At 33.0% G+C, this 20,299-nt stretch overlaps 3 protein-coding genes across 4 annotated transcripts; all 3 read left to right on the top strand.

Annotated features, from left to right (window-relative positions):
- The first annotated feature begins 621 nt into the window (after positions 1-621).
- On the top strand, positions 622-10,810 carry LOC124533282 (cytochrome P450 4C1-like). The gene is made up of 10 exons (XM_047108491.1): positions 622-778; positions 2,241-2,347; positions 3,040-3,130; positions 3,758-3,943; positions 4,335-4,410; positions 4,489-4,789; positions 5,221-5,289; positions 5,730-5,898; positions 9,499-9,678; positions 10,176-10,810. Exons 1-10 carry the CDS (start codon positions 622-624, stop codon positions 10,340-10,342), a joined length of 1,503 nt encoding a protein of 500 aa, XP_046964447.1. The 3' UTR covers positions 10,343-10,810.
- Positions 10,811-11,237: 427 nt separating this feature from the next.
- Positions 11,238-19,379, top strand: LOC124532948 (serine/threonine-protein phosphatase Pgam5, mitochondrial). Of its 2 annotated transcripts, none has more exons than XM_047108084.1 (6): positions 11,238-11,560; positions 13,976-14,154; positions 14,342-14,559; positions 15,984-16,114; positions 16,824-16,970; positions 19,317-19,379. In XM_047108084.1, exons 1-6 carry the CDS (start codon positions 11,394-11,396, stop codon positions 19,363-19,365), a joined length of 891 nt encoding a protein of 296 aa, XP_046964040.1. In that variant the 5' UTR covers positions 11,238-11,393; the 3' UTR covers positions 19,366-19,379. The 2 variants fall into 2 exon arrangements, with proteins under 2 accessions (XP_046964040.1, XP_046964038.1); XM_047108082.1 differs by having other exon boundaries at positions 15,981-16,114.
- Positions 11,645-13,283, top strand: LOC124532947. The gene is made up of 2 exons (XM_047108081.1): positions 11,645-12,752; positions 12,841-13,283. Exons 1-2 carry the CDS (start codon positions 11,987-11,989, stop codon positions 13,275-13,277), a joined length of 1,203 nt encoding a protein of 400 aa, XP_046964037.1. The 5' UTR covers positions 11,645-11,986; the 3' UTR covers positions 13,278-13,283.
- Positions 19,380-20,299: the final 920 nt, after the last annotated feature.

Raw genomic sequence — 20,299 nt, 5'->3', positions numbered from 1 at the left:
GCGATAGACAATTTTTTTTACCTTTGACCTTGAATATTTATTTCCATGTACAGGAATGATGCCCACCATTCAACTTCAACTCAATGAAGCGTTTATTGAGAATTATATTTTGAACAATTATCAGCTTGTTGCAAATTTATATATCACCGAATGTCTAGATTGCCCGGACTAAAAGCGTGAAATATATTTATTCAATTATGAGTGATGTCTAAATTGTTGTTTTTAACGACGGCATACATATTTCCTAAGTTCGATCTGTGTTTTTTTTAATAAAATTGAGTCGATTTATTTAAATGAAAGCTAAATACCATATTAAGAGATTGGATGTAATAACTAAAAGTAGTAACACCATTCGAAGTATACTAACAGTAAATTTCCCAGTGCTAGGCTTAGGCCTCCTCACCCTTAGAGAAGGTTAGAAGAAAATTCCATCACGCTTCTCCAATGCGGGTTGATGGATTCGCTTACTTAATTATAAACTCAAATTGCCTGGGTTTGAACCCGCAAGCATGGGTTAAGATGGACATGTTCTAACCACTAGAAAATGTCCTCTCTGTTCAGCAAGGTATACTACTGTGACCATTATTTAAAGACATATCTTACATTATCTGTTACAGGAACATGTGGCGAGTATTTCTATGCATAGGTTTGCTCTTAGCCATTTGGTTGCGATGGAGGTGCAAGAATAGGCGACTTCTCGAGATGGCCAGGAAAATCCCCGGTCCACCAACGATTCCCTTATTCGGGAACGCATTGAAATTCATGTGCCAGCCAGAAGGTAAAAAAGAAGCATTAACATTTAATTACTATTTTAGAAAACATATTTCTTATTATAAATTTCCTAATGCTTATCAATTTTTTAAATAACAATCTTATAGACTTCGATCCCGTATTCGTAGATATTTGAGGTCCCTTTGATTATATAGTACTGAAAGCAATTATAAATATATAATGAAGATGTTTGTATTGTTTATTTTATAAGTGAATAACTTTGGATATGAAAGAAATTTGGCCACATGCCGGAAAACCAGTTCAAACATAAATACAATGCAATAAACATCAAATTAAAATACTTTTTTATGTCCACTAATAAATACTCACATAAGTCACATTCATGAAAAATACTTGATACAGCCTCATCGCTAAAACAGCGATATTATTCCAAGCAACTTTAAGGTAGAGAAAGAAATACAAATAAAACAAGATATTTGTCAAATAAAACAGTTTCATGAGGATTAAAAAACGTTTTTCTGAGTTGTATCAAAAGTTACCCTACCTCTAAAAAACAAACCTTGATAATACATGTATATCTATTAACAATTTATTATTTTATAAGGATTTTCTTGTCATGATTGATCATACGAAGCAGGGGTGGGTAGCTAGTTTAATAATTATTTGCTCGGCCTCAACAAATAATGTTATTCAAAATCAATTTCAATTTTATTACAATCGCGTAATTATCATGCAAATCATTGGATTATTAAATAAGTGACCCGCAATAGGTCAAAAATATATCAAGTATTGAATTACAGGATAAAATAAATAAAGTTATGTGAATTTAATTATCCTTCATTTGTTATTTCAACTGTTATTATAGTAGTTTATAGTAATAAAACGATAGTAAGGAAATACAAAACAATAAATTATATATTTTATTATAATTATATATCGTAATCATTCAAAATCATAGTTTACTGTGTATCAGCAATCAAAATTAATTAAAAACTACCTCTGTCTTACGCTATCGGACCCTTTTCAAGGGAGCGCAATAATTTTTCGCTGTAGTTCTACGGAGAGCTCTGACGATCCTCGCGTTGACCATGGGACTGGCCGCGAATTATTGATGATGATGCGTCTCGGATCTGAAATTCCATCATAGCTTAGTTCTTGATACAACAATTGAGAAGACTCAGTGCAAAAAAGAAATACTTTAATAATAAGGCTTTCCTATCGGAACCACACTAATATAATCAAATAAATAAATGTAATAAAATAAAATCAAAATATAATTTGTTCAAGTAGGCTTTTACAAGCTCTTTTGAATAGTCATTTAACAACTATATTAAGTGAAGCTACCACCGGTGCGGAAAGTAGATTCTACCGAAAAAAAATAAAAACATAAAAAACTCAGTAACATTTCAACGTTTAAAAACACAAAATCATGTTATTTTAATGCAATTATACATGTATGAAAATATTTATAAAGAATAAATAAATTAATACTTTTTGTTTTGTTATAGAATTCATAAAAGTTATAAAAGATCTCATGATCGAATACGGTGGCGTTTTTAAGCTGTGGATCGGACCAGACCTGAATGTCGTTGTTAGTAATCCGGACGATATAAAGGTTAGTGAATCACGTTTATAACCATTTTTACATTTCTCCATATAATTCAAACCTTGGATCCGACGCAACTATCCTAAAAATCTGTCTGTTTCTAAACAACACGCTGAATAATTTTTTAATAACTATATACATATATATAACTCAGAATTCATAAAATATTTTATCTGGGTATATTATTCCGGGTAGCTTCACAATCATGATTACTACCGCTATTGGACTGTAAGAAATATTAACTTTTGCCTATATCACCAAAGCACCTTTGGAACTAAGATTTTATGTTCCTTGTGCCTGTAGTTACACTGACTCACTCGCCCTATAAATCGACAAAAATACAAAAAATAGTAAGTATTGCTCCTTGGTAAAAGAATATCTTAGTTCCCAAGTTCAGTGTTGCATTGGTGATAAAAAAAACTTTTTTTCACGCCGCCTATTTCAATCAACAGTGGGCACTTACAGATCAGATGGAGTATTTGCTCTTCCTCTTTACTATGCCGTAAAAGTAATATATGATGTCATCAAGGTTTATTTTACTAACTAGCATTTTAATACAACTAATAAACAAAGTCGTAGCTGAAAAGGCAGTAGTGTAGTAACCTCGATCAGATCAGTATTTCAGTACTATTGAGGTACAATTAATGTTAGTGGAATTTAAATAAGGCACTTTCTTGAAACAAGGTTATATGAAATTCCAGCTCCTCCTAACAAATAATAAGACGAGTATTAAGGGACCGCAATACAAATATATGGCGGATGTACTTGGCGGTGGAATTTTAAGTGGATCAGGTAAAGTAGATCAAACAACTAATATGTAATCTTCGTCTTTTCTTCTCGTCTCTTTTTTCATCTCTAATAAATAACAATGAAATTTCTTAATATATTGACCGTATAAACTTTGTGAAACGCATATACTTTTGTATGTCCAAAGTTGTTTGCGTACGCCCACAAAAGGTCCAGGACAAAAAGTCCTGTTTTTCATAATTGTCATATCTTATGCAAAACTTGTATGGAAAGCTAGCCCCAACTAATGATTTTTGCAGACTCTTTTCTACCCTCGAAGTGTTGATTATTTTAAATTTATAATCTTTTTTTTATGTTAGCGGACGAGCATATGGGCCACCTATAAGTGGTCACCATCACCCATAGACAATGACGCTGTAAGAAATATTAACTATTCCTTACATCGTCAATGTGCCACCAACCTTGGGAACTGAGATGTTACGTCCCTTGTGCCTGTATTTACACTGGCTCACTCACCCTTCGAACCGAAACACAACAATACTGAGTACTGTTATTTGGCGGTAGAATAACTGATGAGTGGGTGGTACCTACCCAGACGGGCTTGCACAAAGCCCTACCACCAAGATTATAATATTATATTAACTTAATTATAATATTATAATAACTTTTCAGGAACTTTGTGGCGAAAACATCGTAAAATCGCTACACCGAACTACGGTAGGCGAGCAATTGAAAGTTACACCGATGTTTTCAATCAAGAAGTGGACTTGCTCCTAGATGTATTTAATAGTTTGCCCAAAGGTCGAGAAACTGATATATACAAGTATATAGTACAAAGTACCAGTTATACGGTTTGTCGTAAGTATCTTTACACCGTATGTTGTCTTAATTAAGAATGGTATCTTTAAAGCTTATAATTAAATTTTGTATCTTTTTCCAAAAGGTTACATTCTCATATGCCCGCTTTCGACTTTAAAACTAAGAACTTTCTGAGTCACAAAACTTTATAGTCGATATTACTTTCCTCAAAATTTAAATATAAGTCTGTGTAACTTGGAGTACAACTTCGCACGATTATAATGTACCAAATATCATCAAATCTCCTTCACAGGTTTAATTATTTTATGCATTACAAGCTGACGGAGTTACATTAGCATTTATAGTATTAATTACTATTTATTATATTATTATTATTTCGGATGGATTGCCCTTAAATATATTTTTTCAAATCAATTTTGTTTGATTACAGAAACTCTCATGGGACTTTCGAAAGAAGAGACAATGGAACTTCCACATTTGCAGTACCTGATAGATTTGAGTCCGAAGTAACATGGAATACATATAATTAAACTATATAACCATTAGTTAAGAAAGCACTTAATGTAAACGTGGTTTTATTTCAGACTTTACGACATCGTATTCGATAGAATGACGAAATGGTACCTACAGATAGATCCAATTTTCTGGCTAACAGAATCTTATACACAGCAGAAAATATTCAAAGAAAAGCTCAGTGAACTAAGCGCCGCGGTTATTAAACATCGATATAAAGCATTAGCTAACTCTGGTGATAAATTACATCTCATGAATTCAGAAGAAGACTCTTCGAAAAATACGCAGTTAAGTGTAATAGATCGATTCATTTTGTCAGATGAGTTAGATTCAAAGGAGCTGATAGATGAAACGTTTACAGTCTTTACATCCGTAAGTTTGTTTTTGAATAAACTTGATTAAATGGTACTATTTTAGTTTGGGACTTTTTCTTATTATTTTAAGAATTAATTAGAAATATTATCAATTCCCTAATAACGGAAAAATACTGGAAAATAAATAAACTGTACTTCATTCACTTATTCTTCAAACCAGAATCTAGAATATTTGGCGCAAGAAAATTGATAAGTAGATGTAATCCAGATGTCTGTGATCGCTGACTACCACCATAAGCAAAAAAAATGTTACTTGGGTCAGGATACAAAACAAACTTGTCAACTTGTTGGAACATGATTTATATTAGAACTGCTTTCGGACTTCTATTTGTATTACGAATAAGCTCCAAACTATTGTTACTATATTTTATCCAAATAATTACTTCCAAAGATCTTATCAGGAATCTATATTATCCGATATATTTTCAGAGTCAAGAAGCGTCAGCCAAGATTGCATCCTTTTTTCTAATGATGATGGCATTTCACCCCGTGTGTCAAGTAAGTTAAATCTATGCCTGTCTGACTATGCTAATATAATATATGTAAAAGCAACTCTATTATTGAACTAAACCAGTGAACTAAATTTGTTCAAATTTGAAATGAAAAACCTTGAACTGCAATTAATCTTTTCATGTCTTGACACTACATTTTTTTACTTAAATCTCCTCCTCCCCTCAAGCTTAGATAAAATCGTGAGCATTAACTAGTCTGTTTGTGAATGGGTGATGACAAAAAGATTCAGTAGATATATTTTCCTCGTCAGTCAACCCATTCGTTCTTTATATGTTAAACTAACTTCATAACGAAAAAATTGAAAAAATCTCAAAAAAAACGTTATAAAAATATATAAAAAAAGTCTCCATTTTTAAGTAATGATTAGAGTTATCAACGACTGCGAAAATACTGATGAACATAAAATATAAAATATTTCATTTCAGGAAAAACTTTACAGCGAAATAATTAACGTAACTGGAAAAGACGACAAACCAGTCACTGATGACGATCTGAAGAGAATGCCGTACCTTGAAATGGCGTTTAAAGAAGTTCTCAGGTTATTTCCAATAGGAGGCATGTTGCAGAGAACAATTAATGAGGATATATCTATCAGTAAGCTTCGATATCATCCATTTCTACTTAAAAAGCCCTTAGTACCTAAGAAATTTTGGTTTTATTAAGGTACAAGCTGTGCCCGCGACCTGGTATGCGTTGAATTTCACAAAAAATATTATTGTAGCCTTAGTTATTCGTTATTATATCAGTTATCTACCAGTGGAAGTTACGTCAAAATTGGTCCAGCCGTTCCAGAGATTAGTCCGAACAAACAGACAGAGAGACAGACAAAAATTGTAAAAATTGTTATTTTCAACCGACTTCAAAAAGGAGGAGGTTATCAATTCGTCCGTATGAAAACGACATAAGTCTTAAATTTGCATTATGTATATGCGCGACAAATAGGTGAATAATTGGTAATTTTGATAATTGTTTTTTTATTATAAAATATATACTTCAAGGGTAGTTTGGTGAAAGTTTGGTAAGGTTCTGAGCATAGGATCCATGACAAAGTAACGGAACGGAAGGGAACGGAACAATTTTGAACAATGAGGAGCACGTTAGCGATACTCAGTCGAATCTTTTATTTATAGGTTATTTGGATATTTGAGTCACCTTCCGTAATGTGGTTATGTTTATCTAATTATCATAGTCGAATATTATAATCAACTAGCTACCCATCCCGGCTTCGCACGGGTGCAATACTGATACTAAATATACTACAGAATTTGTTTATTTACAACATCGCATCGCAAACTTTTAAAATTATCAGTGTTTCTTTACTATGTTGTTCATGTATTATATACACAAACCTTCCCCTTGAATCATACTATCTTTTAAAAAAAACAGCATCAAAATCCGTTGCGTAGATTTAAAGATATAGGGACAGAGAAAGCGACTTTGTTTTATACTATGTAGTGATGGAACTCCTATACGGCTCGCAGTTAGGGTGCGATATGGGGCAGAATTTCTTACTATCTTTAATCAAATTTTGTGTATGTGATGTGATGTCATATGATGTACGAAATATAGTTGGTCTTTTTCAAAGTTTTTTTGCTGAGTTCGATTACAGCTCTTTCGAGGGATCCTTGTAGTTTACGCCGCGTGACGTATTAAATCCGCATTTTCGAAAGTCTATTTTTGCTTTATTCGCAAGTTTCCTTTGAAATTGTCCTCGAAGTAGTTTCTGATTCATATAAACGGAACGCTTAATCTATCCATATTAAAAACAAATTAGTTAGTCAACATCAGCTTCACTTAAAATCAAAAAATAAATAAAAATTTTAACAAAAAGAAAAACCGACTTCAAACAAAACACTATTTTAAAACAAATGAATATGCACGAAAAAGTAATAAAAATAATTGCGTATTCAACATATTTTTTAGAGTCTTCCTAAGTTAAATGAAGTAGTTATAATTATTGTTATATTTGGAGTCGGTGTCAGCCAATAAAACCCTACATAACCCTACGTATATCTATCAAAAAACTGTGTAAATTACCTTTTACACAATAATATACTGGATCAATCAAGAGGCTCGTATCGCTTCTTTCTTTTGATTGTGGGGGCAAATAAAAATGCTCTAAAAAGCAATAAAAATAATTACATATTTAACATATTTTTTAGAGTCCTCCTAGGTAAAATGTAATGAAAAATATTAGACTACTTAAAAGTCGATTTACGATTATATAATGTAGTTATAATTATTGCTATATTTGGAGCTGGTGTCAGCCACGGGCACACGCCTCAACAATCAAAAGAAAGAAGCGATACGAGCCCCTTGATTGACCCAGTATATTATCGCATAAAAGGTAATTTGTAAAAAACATATTTCTTAAAGTATTCTCGTATTGTTTTTTGATAGATATACGAAAGGGTTTTCTTGGCTGACACCGACTCCAAATATAGCAATAATTATAACTACATTATATAATCGTAAATCGACTTTTAAGTAGTCTAACATTTTTCATTACATTTTACCTAGGAGGACTCTAAAAAATATGTTAAATATGTAATTATTTTTATTGCCTTTTAGAGCATTTTTATTTGTTTTAAAATTGTGTTCTGTTTGAAGTCGGTTTTTCTTTTTGTTAAAATTTTATTTATTTTTTGATTTTAAGTGAAGCTGATGTAGACTAACATTTTTTTCTTAATATGGATAGATTAAGCGTGCCGTTTATATGAATCAAAAACTACTTCGGGGACAATTTCAAAAGAAACTTTCGAATAAAGCAAAAATAGACTTTCGAAAATGCGGCCTTAATACGTAATGCGGCATAAACTACAAGGTACCAACCACCCTCGAAAGAGCTGTAATCGACCTCAGTAAAAAAACTTTGCAAAAGAGCTACTCGTATGCTATGTCGTACATCACATCATATACACAAAATTTGATTAAAGACAGAAAGAAATTCTGCCCCAAATCGCACCCTAACTATAAGCCGTTTAGGAGTTCCGTCAATACATAGTATAAAACAAAGTCGCTTTCTCTGTCCCTATATATTTAAAACTACGCAACGGATTTTGATGCGGTTTTTTTTTAATAGATAGTGTAATTCAAGGGGAAGGTTTGTGTATATAATAAATGAACAATATAGTAAAGAAACACTGACAATTTTAGAAGTTTGCAATGTGATGTCGTAATTAAACAAATTCTTTAGTATATTTAGTATCAGTATTGCACCCGTGAGAAGTCGGGGCGGGTCGCTAGTTGATTATAATATTCGATTATGACAATTACATGAACATAACCACATTCCGGAAGGTGATTCAAATATCCAAGTAACCCATAAATAAAAGATTCGACCGAGTATTGCTAACGTGCTCTTCAGAATTGTTCCGTTCCCTCCCGTTCCCTTAATTTGTCATGGATCCTGTGCGCAGGAACTTACCAAACTTTCACCAAATTACCCTTAAAGTATATCCTTTATAGTAAAAAAAGAATTATCAAAATTGGTTAACGTGATTTTGAGTTTTTCACCTATTTGTCGCGCATATACATAATGCAAATTTAAGACTTATGTCGTTTTCATACGGATACCATCATCGGAAAAAAAAATAAAAAAAATGGGACCCCACGGGAAGCACTACCTTTCAAACAAAAAAAAAATATCAAAATCGGTCCACCCAGTGAAAAGTTATGAGGTAACAAACATAAAAAAAAAAAAAAAAAAATACAGACGAATTGATAACCTCCTCCTTTTTGAAGTCGGTTGAAAATAGTGTTTTGTTTGAAGTCGGTTTTTCTTTTTGTTAAAATTCTTATTTATTGTGTATGTGATGTGATGTCATATGATGTACGAAATATAGTTGGTCTTTTTCAAAGTTTTTTTGCTGAGGTCGATTACATTACTACTACTACTTTATATAATCGTAAATCGACTTTTAAGTAGTCTAATATTTTTCATTTCATTTTACCTACGAGGACTCTAAAAAATATGCTATTATTTTTAGTGCATTTTTATTTGTTTTAAAATAGTGTTTTGTTTGAAGTCGGTTTTTCTTTTTGTTAAAATTTTATGGTATATTACCAAACGGTATATACATACATACATATGCATTGAGTAAAAAAGGGCTATTTTAATCTTACAAACAGACACTCCAATTATATTGTATGGATAACTAAAGAAAATTTAAGCAGAGCAGTTTTTATTTACAGGTTCGTATACAATTCCAGCTGGATCTGCACTAGTCATTCCCATTTATCACATTCAACGCGATCCCAATTTATGGAATGACCCAGAATCATTTGACCCTGAAAGATTCTCCCTAGAGAATACTAAAAAGCGTCCCACATATTGTTACATTCCCTTTAGTTTGGGTAACATGGATTGCTTAGGTAAGACTCGCATAGTTTAATAGTCTAGCAGTACTAGTTGATTAAATCAATATATAAATAAATACAATAATTAATAGAAGATATTCGTTCAGGCTAAAGAGATAGGCGATTGGTCTAGCGAAAATCTGCTAAAATTTTCCATTCACTGCGCAAACAAAAAAAATGTGAAATTGAGTTTGGAAATCGAATGCAGTATAGCAGTACAAATAAATATTGCAGTGCCCAAGTGTGTGCACAAACACAGCACTCGACAAATCAGACACGACCGGAGAGAAATTAAGCACAGAATCTACAATAAATTGTACCCATTTCCAATCTCTAGACTCCGGGCTGTTTCTGAGATTGTTTCTTGTCCTGAGAAAGAAAAACCCGATAACTTTTTATCAGTTCTACCTGGGTTTGAACTCAAAAATCTGTGAACTTTACAGGCACTTCATGTATGAATCAGAGCAGCAAAATAAAACATTGATACTGATATGGTAATATTTGCTTTACAGGAAGATACTTCGGAGCGAAATTGGTAAAGACAATTGTCGTCAGAGTTTTGCGGAAATTTAAATTAAATTCTTTACATAATTTTAAAAATCTCCGGACTATTATTGCGATATCGACGACTTCGTTGGACGGATTTCATGTTATTTTAGACTCAAGGGAGAAATATTGATTTATATCAATTAATAATTGTATATAATAGTAATTAATATAATATAAATAGATTTATTCATTGTTACTTGTTGTTGCGACATGACAACAAAAATCTGTTATTTGTTTTCCATTCATAACCATTGGTTTGTAAGTATTTAGAAAATTAAAAAAAATAAATGACGAGGGTCACTGTATATTATAAATTAAGTGACCCGCTGCATCTATCTGTCTATCTGTCTATGCGCGATAAAAACAAACTCTATTAAACGGATTTTCAAACTGTTTTCGTCAATAGACGATTGATCTCGAAGATTTTTTTATAAATTTTCTACAATATGAGACTAACTGTTCTCAATTCATATTGAATACACATTACATATTATAACATACATACATTTACACACACATTTCGTGTATATATATATTACGAAATATAGTGTTTTTGTATGTACCTACTCAACTCCAACAAGCAATTTATATAAAATGAGTCACAATATTGTATAACATTTTTACTTTTATAAAAGATATACCAATATTATTTAAGATTTAATAGAAAAACATTTATTATATTTACTAATAAAAAGATACTCGCAAATAATTTGTCTGTTTATTTTTCATTATATTTGTCCCACCTATTTAGAATCAATTTATAAATCATATAGTTCGAATACTTGCGATTAATGCTCTTTAATCGATTATTGTAAACCTTGAATTATTTTTTTCTCATGCAAGTTATGATTAACTAATAACTGAGCAGTCATAAAGAGAAAATTAAAACGCATTTAGTGTAAGAGTTTATGTACAACTGTTGAACATGCTAAATAAATAATTTATATAAATTAATAACTACAACACTACTTTCTTTATTTTTACTGTCAAGTCACAAACGTCAAATTATTGTCAATGAAAAGCTGTCAGACTGTCAGTTTGAACTATCATCGTTTGTTGTATTTTTAGGTTAAGCCTACTTACTTGGCCTAGTTACACATTTTAAAACACTTTTAAATAAAAAAAGGCATATCGGCCACTTTGATGAGTTTCAAGTGCTAATTTAAGCAACAGATTTTTAAATGGCGTCGTTTTCTAGACTAAATAAAATTGCTTTGTTAGGCTTAGGCGCTGTTGGTGGTACCTTAGCTTATTATCAAATCGGTAAATCGGAGAAAAACTTCCACGTTCAGAATTCATGGACGACGAATTTCACGCCTAGTGTGAAATGGGAAAAAAACTGGGACCAGTAAGTTAAAATTCGAATGTATTCTTATAAATTTTCATACAAGAATTTATTTTTAAAAACGTCCGAAAACAAAAATATTGGGGTTGGGTTTAGCAAACTTCTGCACGATTTTGGGGAAACAAATTATTTTATATGTTAGAGGATTAGTCACTGATTACAAAAATACCACTCGCGTCCTGCGAAATTCTGCACCATTTTCGAGAAAATTAAGAAAACTATCATAACCTATAAACGCCGAAATACGTCAAATAGATCGTAATAACAGTTTAAGAGCAGGATAAGTGACATATTTTGCTCTAGTTCGACAAGGATGCAACATAACAGTGCTTGTCATATGTCAAAACGCTTAATTAATGTGTCAAAAGTCAAGATAGTGTTCTGTAAGAATTCGAATTTCATTCCGTTGTTTCTCTTTGACTCGCGCGAATGTGTTCTCCATTTTGTTTAATTTCTTTTAATTCGACGACTTTCGCTTTAATCTTGGACTCCGATTCTTTGCCTACACGACTACTTACTCGCTTATATATACTGGACACCGATTTTTTGCCTACGCGATTAACTGTTGCTATCATCCCGGACGAACGAACGTGGTGTTTAATAAATACCATGTCGCAGTGTACTGACTCACAGCCGTCGACAAGTCGCGATTTTTCTTCTGAAGAACCGCCAGTTAAACGTAGTCTATACGTTGAGGAAGTAAAAAAAATGTACAATTTAGCTAAGGTGATGCGCAAGCTTGGTACTCCCGAACAAGCTATTAGCTTCGCTGAAGAAAATAACATGATACCACAAACAAAGATGTGCCGCGTTCATAAAAAACCTATGACTGTCATATTTTCATCAAATAGAAATGTTGGATCTTTCGTCTGTTATAAAGGACCATGCCGAGGAAAGAACGTCAGCCGAGCAAAAGGAACATGGTTTGAGAATATTAAAGTATCACTAACACAAGTTTTTTATTTAATGTATGCATACTCTAACAAATGGAGTTATGCCATGGCCATTAAAGAAGATTTTAATGACGATGACCATTGCTTATCTAAAGCTACAATCTGCGACTGGTATAATTATTGCAGAGAAGCAGTAATAATATACCAGTTGGAGAAACAAACATTCAAGGGGAAAATTGGTGGACCAGGGAAAATAGTCCAAATCGATGAAAGCAAATTTGGAAAAAGAAAGTATAACAAAGGTAAGCTATAGCTATAACAAAATAAACACATCACAAATTCATAAATTATTTATGGCAAGCAATTTTAAATATTCTTTTTTTGTTTCAGGCAGGCATATTGAGGGACATTGGGTCCTCGGCATGATAGAAGATGGAAGTGAGGACCTTAGGCTTGAGGTCTGTCCGGAGAACATAAGGTCTGCTGATGTTTTGGTGCCCCTAATAAAAAAGCATGTCGCTGAAGGCACCATCATCCATACCGATTATTGGCGAGCATATGACGGATTACAAAATCATAATTATATTCATAAAAAAGTTAATCATAGTGATCCTGAAAATCCGTTTGTTGACGCAGATGGCACGCATACACAAAGAATAGAAGCACAGTGGCGTGTCGTCAAAAGATTCTTTGCTAAAGATAATTATAATAATCGGGACAATTTTGCAGACCTTATAGTGGAATATTTATGGAGACGAGATATTACAAACCAAAAAGAAGATCCCTTTATTGCACTTATAAATGTTGTAAAATATGTATACAAATAATAAATGTAACATAATTAATTGATAATTGTTTTATTTGTACCTTATATAATTGACCTGGAATATATAATAAAATAGAAATAGAAAGGTTACACTTGTATATTAAACTTTTAATTGAAACTTAACTCAAAGCTGACTATTTTTACTCCGACTCTATGTAGTCTTGTCGGTCTTACCCCTAGAGTGTTTCTTAAGAATCCGAAGGCGCGAAGGGGGTGCAGCACCCGCCTGCTGTAACAAAGCACAGGCACGAAGTGCCTGTGCTTTGTTACGAAAGGCGAAGGTGCTGCACATCCCGTAGCGCCGAAGGCCACTGAGTTTCTAAATTGTTGATAAAATTTTAAGGTTAGAATTATGAGATTAGTTTTTGCCAATATCTCAAGAACGGAGCAAATTCGCATGATGGGAATGGTACAGGGGGATAGGGGGAATAGTCCCCCCCCCTCCTCCCCCCCCACATTACCCCCCTAGTGCAGAAGTTTTCTAAACCGCAACCAAATATTGTTTTATGTACATAGTTTTCTCGCAATGGCTTTACACGCTTATATAGAAGTATCTGTTATCTTAATCTTTAGCTAATTCACATAATTATAATCATATTGACCAATTAAATAAGTCTCTTATCTTTATGTATTAAAAAAAATGTATGTAAATAACATTACTGTATATTTTGCATTTAGTAATATAATTGATGTTTTTAGTCGTGAACCGGAATCAATAGTCAAACCACCCAGATCAAGTAAGCCAGAAGATGAAAATCGATACAATGAGCAGATTGAAAAGTCCAAGAGCAAAGCTGTGAGGCACTTGTTTCTCATACGTCATGGCCAGTACAACATAGAGGGAGCCACTGACAAGGAGAGAGTCTTAACAGAATTAGGTAAGAATTTCTTAAATATATTGACATTAAAATTCCATACAAAACAGTACAATACTTTGTATGAAGCTCAAGTTTTTTTTTTGCAACAAAATTTATCAAATTTTTTTGTTTAGATGGTGATCGATACCAGTTCCATTGTTGTATCATAACAACAGTCCATATAAAATATTTCCTCTAAAACTTTTAGGCAGACAACAAGCAGATCTAACTGGTCAACGGCTAGCCAAACTAGATATAAAATGGGATCTACTAGTTCGATCGACAATGACCAGAGCTCAAGAGACAGCTATGATAATAGCAAAACATCTACCCAAAGATTTAGAAGTTAAAGACTGCCAACTGATCGAGGAAGGTGCTCCCATTCCACCAGAGCCCCCCGTCGGGCACTGGAGACCAGAACCCAAAGTAAGCTTAATAAATACAGATATTATTATATATCTTATTAAAAAAATAAAAGAAGTATTCATCAATCATTCATTTACATTAAACCATTAAATATAGAAAAGACATAATTATACCATCAATTTAATTCCTCATTAATTTATTCATTTGTGATTGATCCATTTATTTCTATTAGGGCATAATGATGACAGAAATGATTATGACTTATAACTTTCTTGGTGCTAACTTAAGTCTTGTGATGTAATTGCTAGTGATATTAATTGATGCTCTTGACACAAAAAACTATAATGGCTAACAGCCACTGTTTGAAAAGAGAAACCACACATCAGACTAATATAATACTTACAGCATACCTTATTTCTAAAAAGTGTTTAACTTTACATGTTTAATTTGCTATTAATTTTGAATAAGATGGAAATGCATGATTCGTTACTTCACGTGCGATCAGAATGGGATGAGATCTTTTGGAATTGAGAAGGGCTCAATCGATCGCTAGTAGGAGCGTCGACAAACTCATGTCGACTGTACTACTAGCTACGTCGTTCGTTTTCTTCTTTCTTTCTCGTTCGCTTTCGTTTTTCAGTGTGGATTTTTGTTCCTGATTTGTTTCTGTGCGGTTTCATTATAGGCTATTTGACAATGCGAAAAATAAATTGTGAATTATTGTAATCAGTGTATATTATGAGTTTAAAAATGGTTATTTACTAACGAAAGCTGAAAATAATACTTAATTTATTCAAAAATCAATAAATAAAAATGCATTTTTTCAATCGTTTGTCACGTGACACAAAACGCTCCTGATTGGCCGGGCTTATGATGAAGTCACTTTGTTGTAAACTTTGCTTTGTTACTATATGTACCACAGATTAAAATACAGCAAAGTGACGTCAGCGACTCCATTGCAGCGCCATATTGTCCAAGTAGCGTTTTCGCGCGTTATTTAAATATGAAATTTTTAATATGATATTTTTCGACAAATATGTACTAGAAATAAAAAAATCAACTGGGTTCCTTAACCTCTACTAAATAATATAAAATGGATTTTAAAAATCAGTCAAATAGCCTAATAATATTAATATAGCGTCAAAAGTCACACAATTATTATCGCGGTCATTTTTTTTGTAAACCCCTTTGTTCCAAAATTGTCATTATTCATATATTTTGACAAAATTCCATCCCATTCTGATGGTTTAAGCAATATTTTCAATCGTTTTCATATCATTACTGTCAAATCATTAGCAATGTTTGAATGATTGGTATTATGTAGGTTAGCGGTTTGTTACTAGTACTGACCATTTCTGCTGCTGTCGCTCACTAATTCCATCCAGTAACTAACCCCACACCAAAGCACCGCCATTAGCGTAGGTAGCTTGAGTTGGAGGCGAGCGCAGCGGGTCGGTACTAACGCGCGCTTGCACGTGTAGCAGTTCTTCCAGGACGGCGCGCGAATCGAGGCGGCGTTCCGGCGCTACTTCCACCGCGCGCCGCCCGAGCAGACGCACGACTCCTACACGCTGCTCGTCTGCCACGCCAACGTCATCCGCTTCTTCGTCTGCAAGTGAGTGCCCGCCCCGATGCCATGAGTGCGCCCGTGTACCCACTTGGGATGTCACATCTTTGTGCCATGACTGAGCCCGTGTACCCATACCCACTTGGGATGTCACAGCTTTGTGTGATCTCCCATCTAGTGTTGGTGTTGCGCTGTCAATGTAAGGGATGATTCTTTCAGTTCCTATTTCTTTGGACAGAGGCACAACTTACGACTAGTTTTGCAATGAAAAAAGAAAAAAAAATTGGTCGAATTTCACATTATTCCTCACTGGTGTGACATTACTATAAAGTAAAAATGTATTAATTAATTGTACCCATGCGAAACCGAGGCAAAACACTAGTATTATATTCGCTTTATACACTGTGTATAATTTTTATTTTCTAGCTAGCAACATTATTAGCAGACTACTTTCATATTGGTGGTTCTTTAAATAATAATCAATAAATACAAAAAAAAAAAAAAAACATTTTAATTAATCCATATGTTCGCATACAATTGAGCTGAAGAAATATTCACTCCATATACTATAGTTGCAGCTTTTTAAAAATAGAACTAAGTATTATGTATTAATTTACTCGACATTAAATTTCGGAAACTTTTTTAGTATCGAAATAAATTTTGAATTATTTTTATTTTGACAAGTATACATATGTGCATTTATTTATAAATAAACTTTGACAGGTCAATATATATCATACTATGTAACGATTCCCAGGGCGCTGCAGTTCCCGCCGGAGGGCTGGCTGCGGATATCGCTGAACCACGGCTCCATCACGTGGCTGTCCATCCTGCCCAACGGGAACGTCGTGCTGCGAGGCCTCAGCGACACGGGCCACATGCAGCCCAGCTGCATCACCAGTCGGTAAATAGCAGGTGCCGCCTCACAACCCGAACACCTGTACAACGTATCACTCTAGCTTTAGCTCTAGTGTGAAATAAGGAAATATTATGAAATGTATTTAAACGATCCCCCCCCCCCCCTTATAAGGAATTAGCTCTAGTGTGAAATAAGAAAATATTATGAAATGTATTTAAACGATCCTCTTAATCCCCCCCCCCCTCTAAGGAGCGTTGTATAGTAATGCTGCGGTCACACATTCGTATTTTTCCGCGCGACCTTGAAAAGGACGTTAAATGTGTTATATTTATATCGTAACTGGGTTTACGGTATTCTTAACAAAAAAATATATGAATGCAAGTCTATATCGTTTTCCAATTGAATAAGGAGTGAAGATAAACAAACGTTATGTTTTAATACTTAGACTTAATGTGTACACCGGTTTTCATGGGTACTCCGCTCCGAGGTTCCGGGTTCGATTCCCATCGAGTTGATGTAGAAAAAAGTTCATTAGTTTTCTATGTCGTCTTGGGTCTTAGTGTTTGTGGTACCGTCGTTATTTCTGATTTTCCCCAACACAAGCGTTGCTGCTTACTATGATATCAGAGTAATGTGTGTGATGTTCTCCAAAATTTATTTAGTTATTTATTCTTGAAAAAATACGATTTGCTAAAAGCAGTATTGATTAATATATCCTAATTTTCCTTCTAAAGTCCAAAATCAGCTTCACTGACATTAAAAACTCCTTTTGCGAAACCATAATGAATAGGTATCATAGACTATTCAAGATCTCGACCAATCATGTCCTGTCAATTAAATATCAAAGTTTGTCTTTGCTCCTGCGGTATAGACTACGTTATTGTCACATATCACTACTTACAAATTGTTGTCTGTATTTTATCGTTAGCGTAAAACTAAGTCAATTTATGTGCCACTAATAAAATATTTCCCTGTCATTCAATGTTATGGACCTCAAAGTTATAATTTAAATATTGTTTTATTTGAGGAATATGTTAAAATAGTTGAAATAAATCTATGTTACCGTCTAGTATATAATCGGCATTTATATATGCCTCGTTGTTTAATGGCTAGCTCATAAGGATGAAAATTCCGAGTCCCAAATATATTATCATACGCACCAACAATGCCCCCCCCCCTCCTCTTAACAGTCTGTATTTAGTAAGTTTAGATTCTTGTTTCGTCTTGATCTATTTCTGTGAGCTTCTAATTGCATGAACACTGCTACATCACAGCACAAACATACCATAGACTTCATATCAACGAGAGGGCAGACATCTGTGTGACACACGCCTGATAGTAACATATATCTAGTCCTTTAATATGTAAAAATCAGCCTTCACTGCCGACACAACTCATTTCGCCTTTCATATCATATACGTGTCCCTTTCTTTCAAGTGAAATTTTAATTTCCATAATGGCAGTTGTTAAGTATATCTGTCTCGTTCTCGCATAACGTATTATACCACAAATGAATTGTAGACTGTAGAATATTGTATTTTATTTAAATACTTTAGTTGCAGCTTTTTAAAAAAAGAACTAACTAAGTATTATGTTATAATTTACTTGACATTAAATTTCGGAAACTTTTTTAGTATCGAAATAAATTTTGAATTATTTTTACTTTGACAAGTATACATATGTGCATTTATTTATAAAAAAAAAAACTTTGACAGTTCAATATATATATTTTTTTATATTCAATATTATAAACAATGCATTTATATATGATACTTTTATTTACGTCACATTGAATTATGTGAATTTTAAATACTATGTTTAAATCTCTGGTTGATCTAGTGTTGCACTTTTATCTACATATCGACATAGTTGGAATGGTATATCGTGATAATTGCAGAGCGAGTTTTCTTTATACAACATGATCACTTACCATATATTTTACCCTTAGAAACAGCACAGTGCTCAAATATACCAGTAATAGTATAAGTAGTGATAAGTTTGGCATTGAATGCCTCTACATATCCCAAGCTAGCTAATATTCCGAATATTGGGTATAGTTAGGGGAGAGTAAAATTAGGAGGTTGCAAAGTTACACTCAGGTACCTCAAAAAGTACAAATAATCTCTGTTAAACTCTCCGATCACGTCAGACCAAAGCACTCTTAGACTATAAGCGGATATCAAGAGTGTATATATGCATACACTTTGCACTCTACATTTTCACATTTCTGATTCACTGCAGTGGTAAACTCGGTCTGTTATATTTAATTAATTTTATTTTTTTAAACTAGTAACATTATATAAAGGTCAAATAGCACGGCAACACTAGATTAACCTATGTTCATAAATTTCAGTATAGAACGTTTAATTTTGTCATAAAAAATGTTAACAGGAATACCAATGGCCAAAGAAATGAAAAACTCAAAGAGAGCAGTCGATAATGGAAGACTAAAAATCAAAAATCATAAACAAAAATAGACTGATTTCGTTTGTAAGAGCAAGTGGATTAGGGATTTTGGCGTAAAAAAATATTAAATACGTATTTTTTTAACTTTAACTTTTATTTAGTTTTAACTTATTTTGACTATGGTCCAAATTCGCAATTATTTTGTGCATACTTTTCATACAGTATAAGTTTTGTTATTTTCAATTTGCTTAGGTATACTAAATATTAAAAAATGTACGAAGCACTTTAGAGTATTCCTAAAAATATAGAGATAATCAAAAATGGTGTAACTTTTTTATTGAATGTCACAATTAAAAAAAGAAATGATAGGTAAGCAGCGCTATCCGATCGTAAGTAATTTCAAATAAACTTCGAAACTGACCTAAGGCATGCATTTAATGCGATGAGACGATTCAACCCGTCGTCGAGTTTAGTTTTGTGTGGAACATACATATAATATATATTTTTTCGAATCAGTCCTTATGAAAATTGGTAAATACAACTCTATATTATCAGGAGTCTCGCATCGGTCATATTCATCAAATCAATAACCCATCAAACATTTTTTGCCTCACATACAAATGTCAAATTGACGTTTCTACAAAGTCAACAATGAACCACAGATAACGAAAAATACCCTTTAAAATTATCTGTGCTTAATTATCAAATATTAACACTTCTTGATTAATTTATCATTATTTATAATACAATATTAAGAACATTTTTTACTTATTTTTACTTATCTTCCACAATTAAGAAGGATTCCTTGTAAAGAATCCATAATGAATAAATTATTCAAGATGTCCATTAATCATAGCATGTCAAATAGAAACTCGCTATACCCACATATTCTCTAGAGTGTAACCTTTCTGTTATCAGTAAAGCCCATTACACAATGAAAAAAATAAGACATAGGGAATAGGGGAATC

Source organism: Vanessa cardui, chromosome 10, assembly GCF_905220365.1.
Source record: "Vanessa cardui chromosome 10, ilVanCard2.1, whole genome shotgun sequence".
Classification (NCBI taxonomy): domain Eukaryota; kingdom Metazoa; phylum Arthropoda; class Insecta; order Lepidoptera; family Nymphalidae; genus Vanessa; species Vanessa cardui.
The sequence above is the reverse complement of the archived record's forward strand: the minus strand, read 5'-3'. Positions and strand labels throughout refer to the sequence as shown.

Coding starts and splice junctions, on each gene's coding strand:
- LOC124533282 (XM_047108491.1), top strand. CDS start 622: ATGTGGCGAGTATTTCTATGCATAGGTTTGCTCTTAGCCATTTGGTTG. Junction 779..2,240: donor ATTCATGTGCCAGCCAGAAG/GTAAAAAAGAAG, acceptor GTTTTGTTATAG/AATTCATAAAAGTTATAAAA. Junction 5,899..9,498: donor TAATGAGGATATATCTATCA/GTAAGCTTCGAT, acceptor TTTTATTTACAG/GTTCGTATACAATTCCAGCT.
- LOC124532948 (XM_047108082.1), top strand. CDS start 11,394: ATGGCGTCGTTTTCTAGACTAAATAAAATTGCTTTGTTAGGCTTAGGC. Junction 11,561..13,975: donor TGGGAAAAAAACTGGGACCA/GTAAGTTAAAAT, acceptor TGATGTTTTTAG/TCGTGAACCGGAATCAATAG. Junction 14,560..15,980: donor ACTGGAGACCAGAACCCAAA/GTAAGCTTAATA, acceptor TTGCACGTGTAG/CAGTTCTTCCAGGACGGCGC.
- LOC124532947 (XM_047108081.1), top strand. CDS start 11,987: ATGTGTTCTCCATTTTGTTTAATTTCTTTTAATTCGACGACTTTCGCT. Junction 12,753..12,840: donor AAAAAGAAAGTATAACAAAG/GTAAGCTATAGC, acceptor TTTTTGTTTCAG/GCAGGCATATTGAGGGACAT.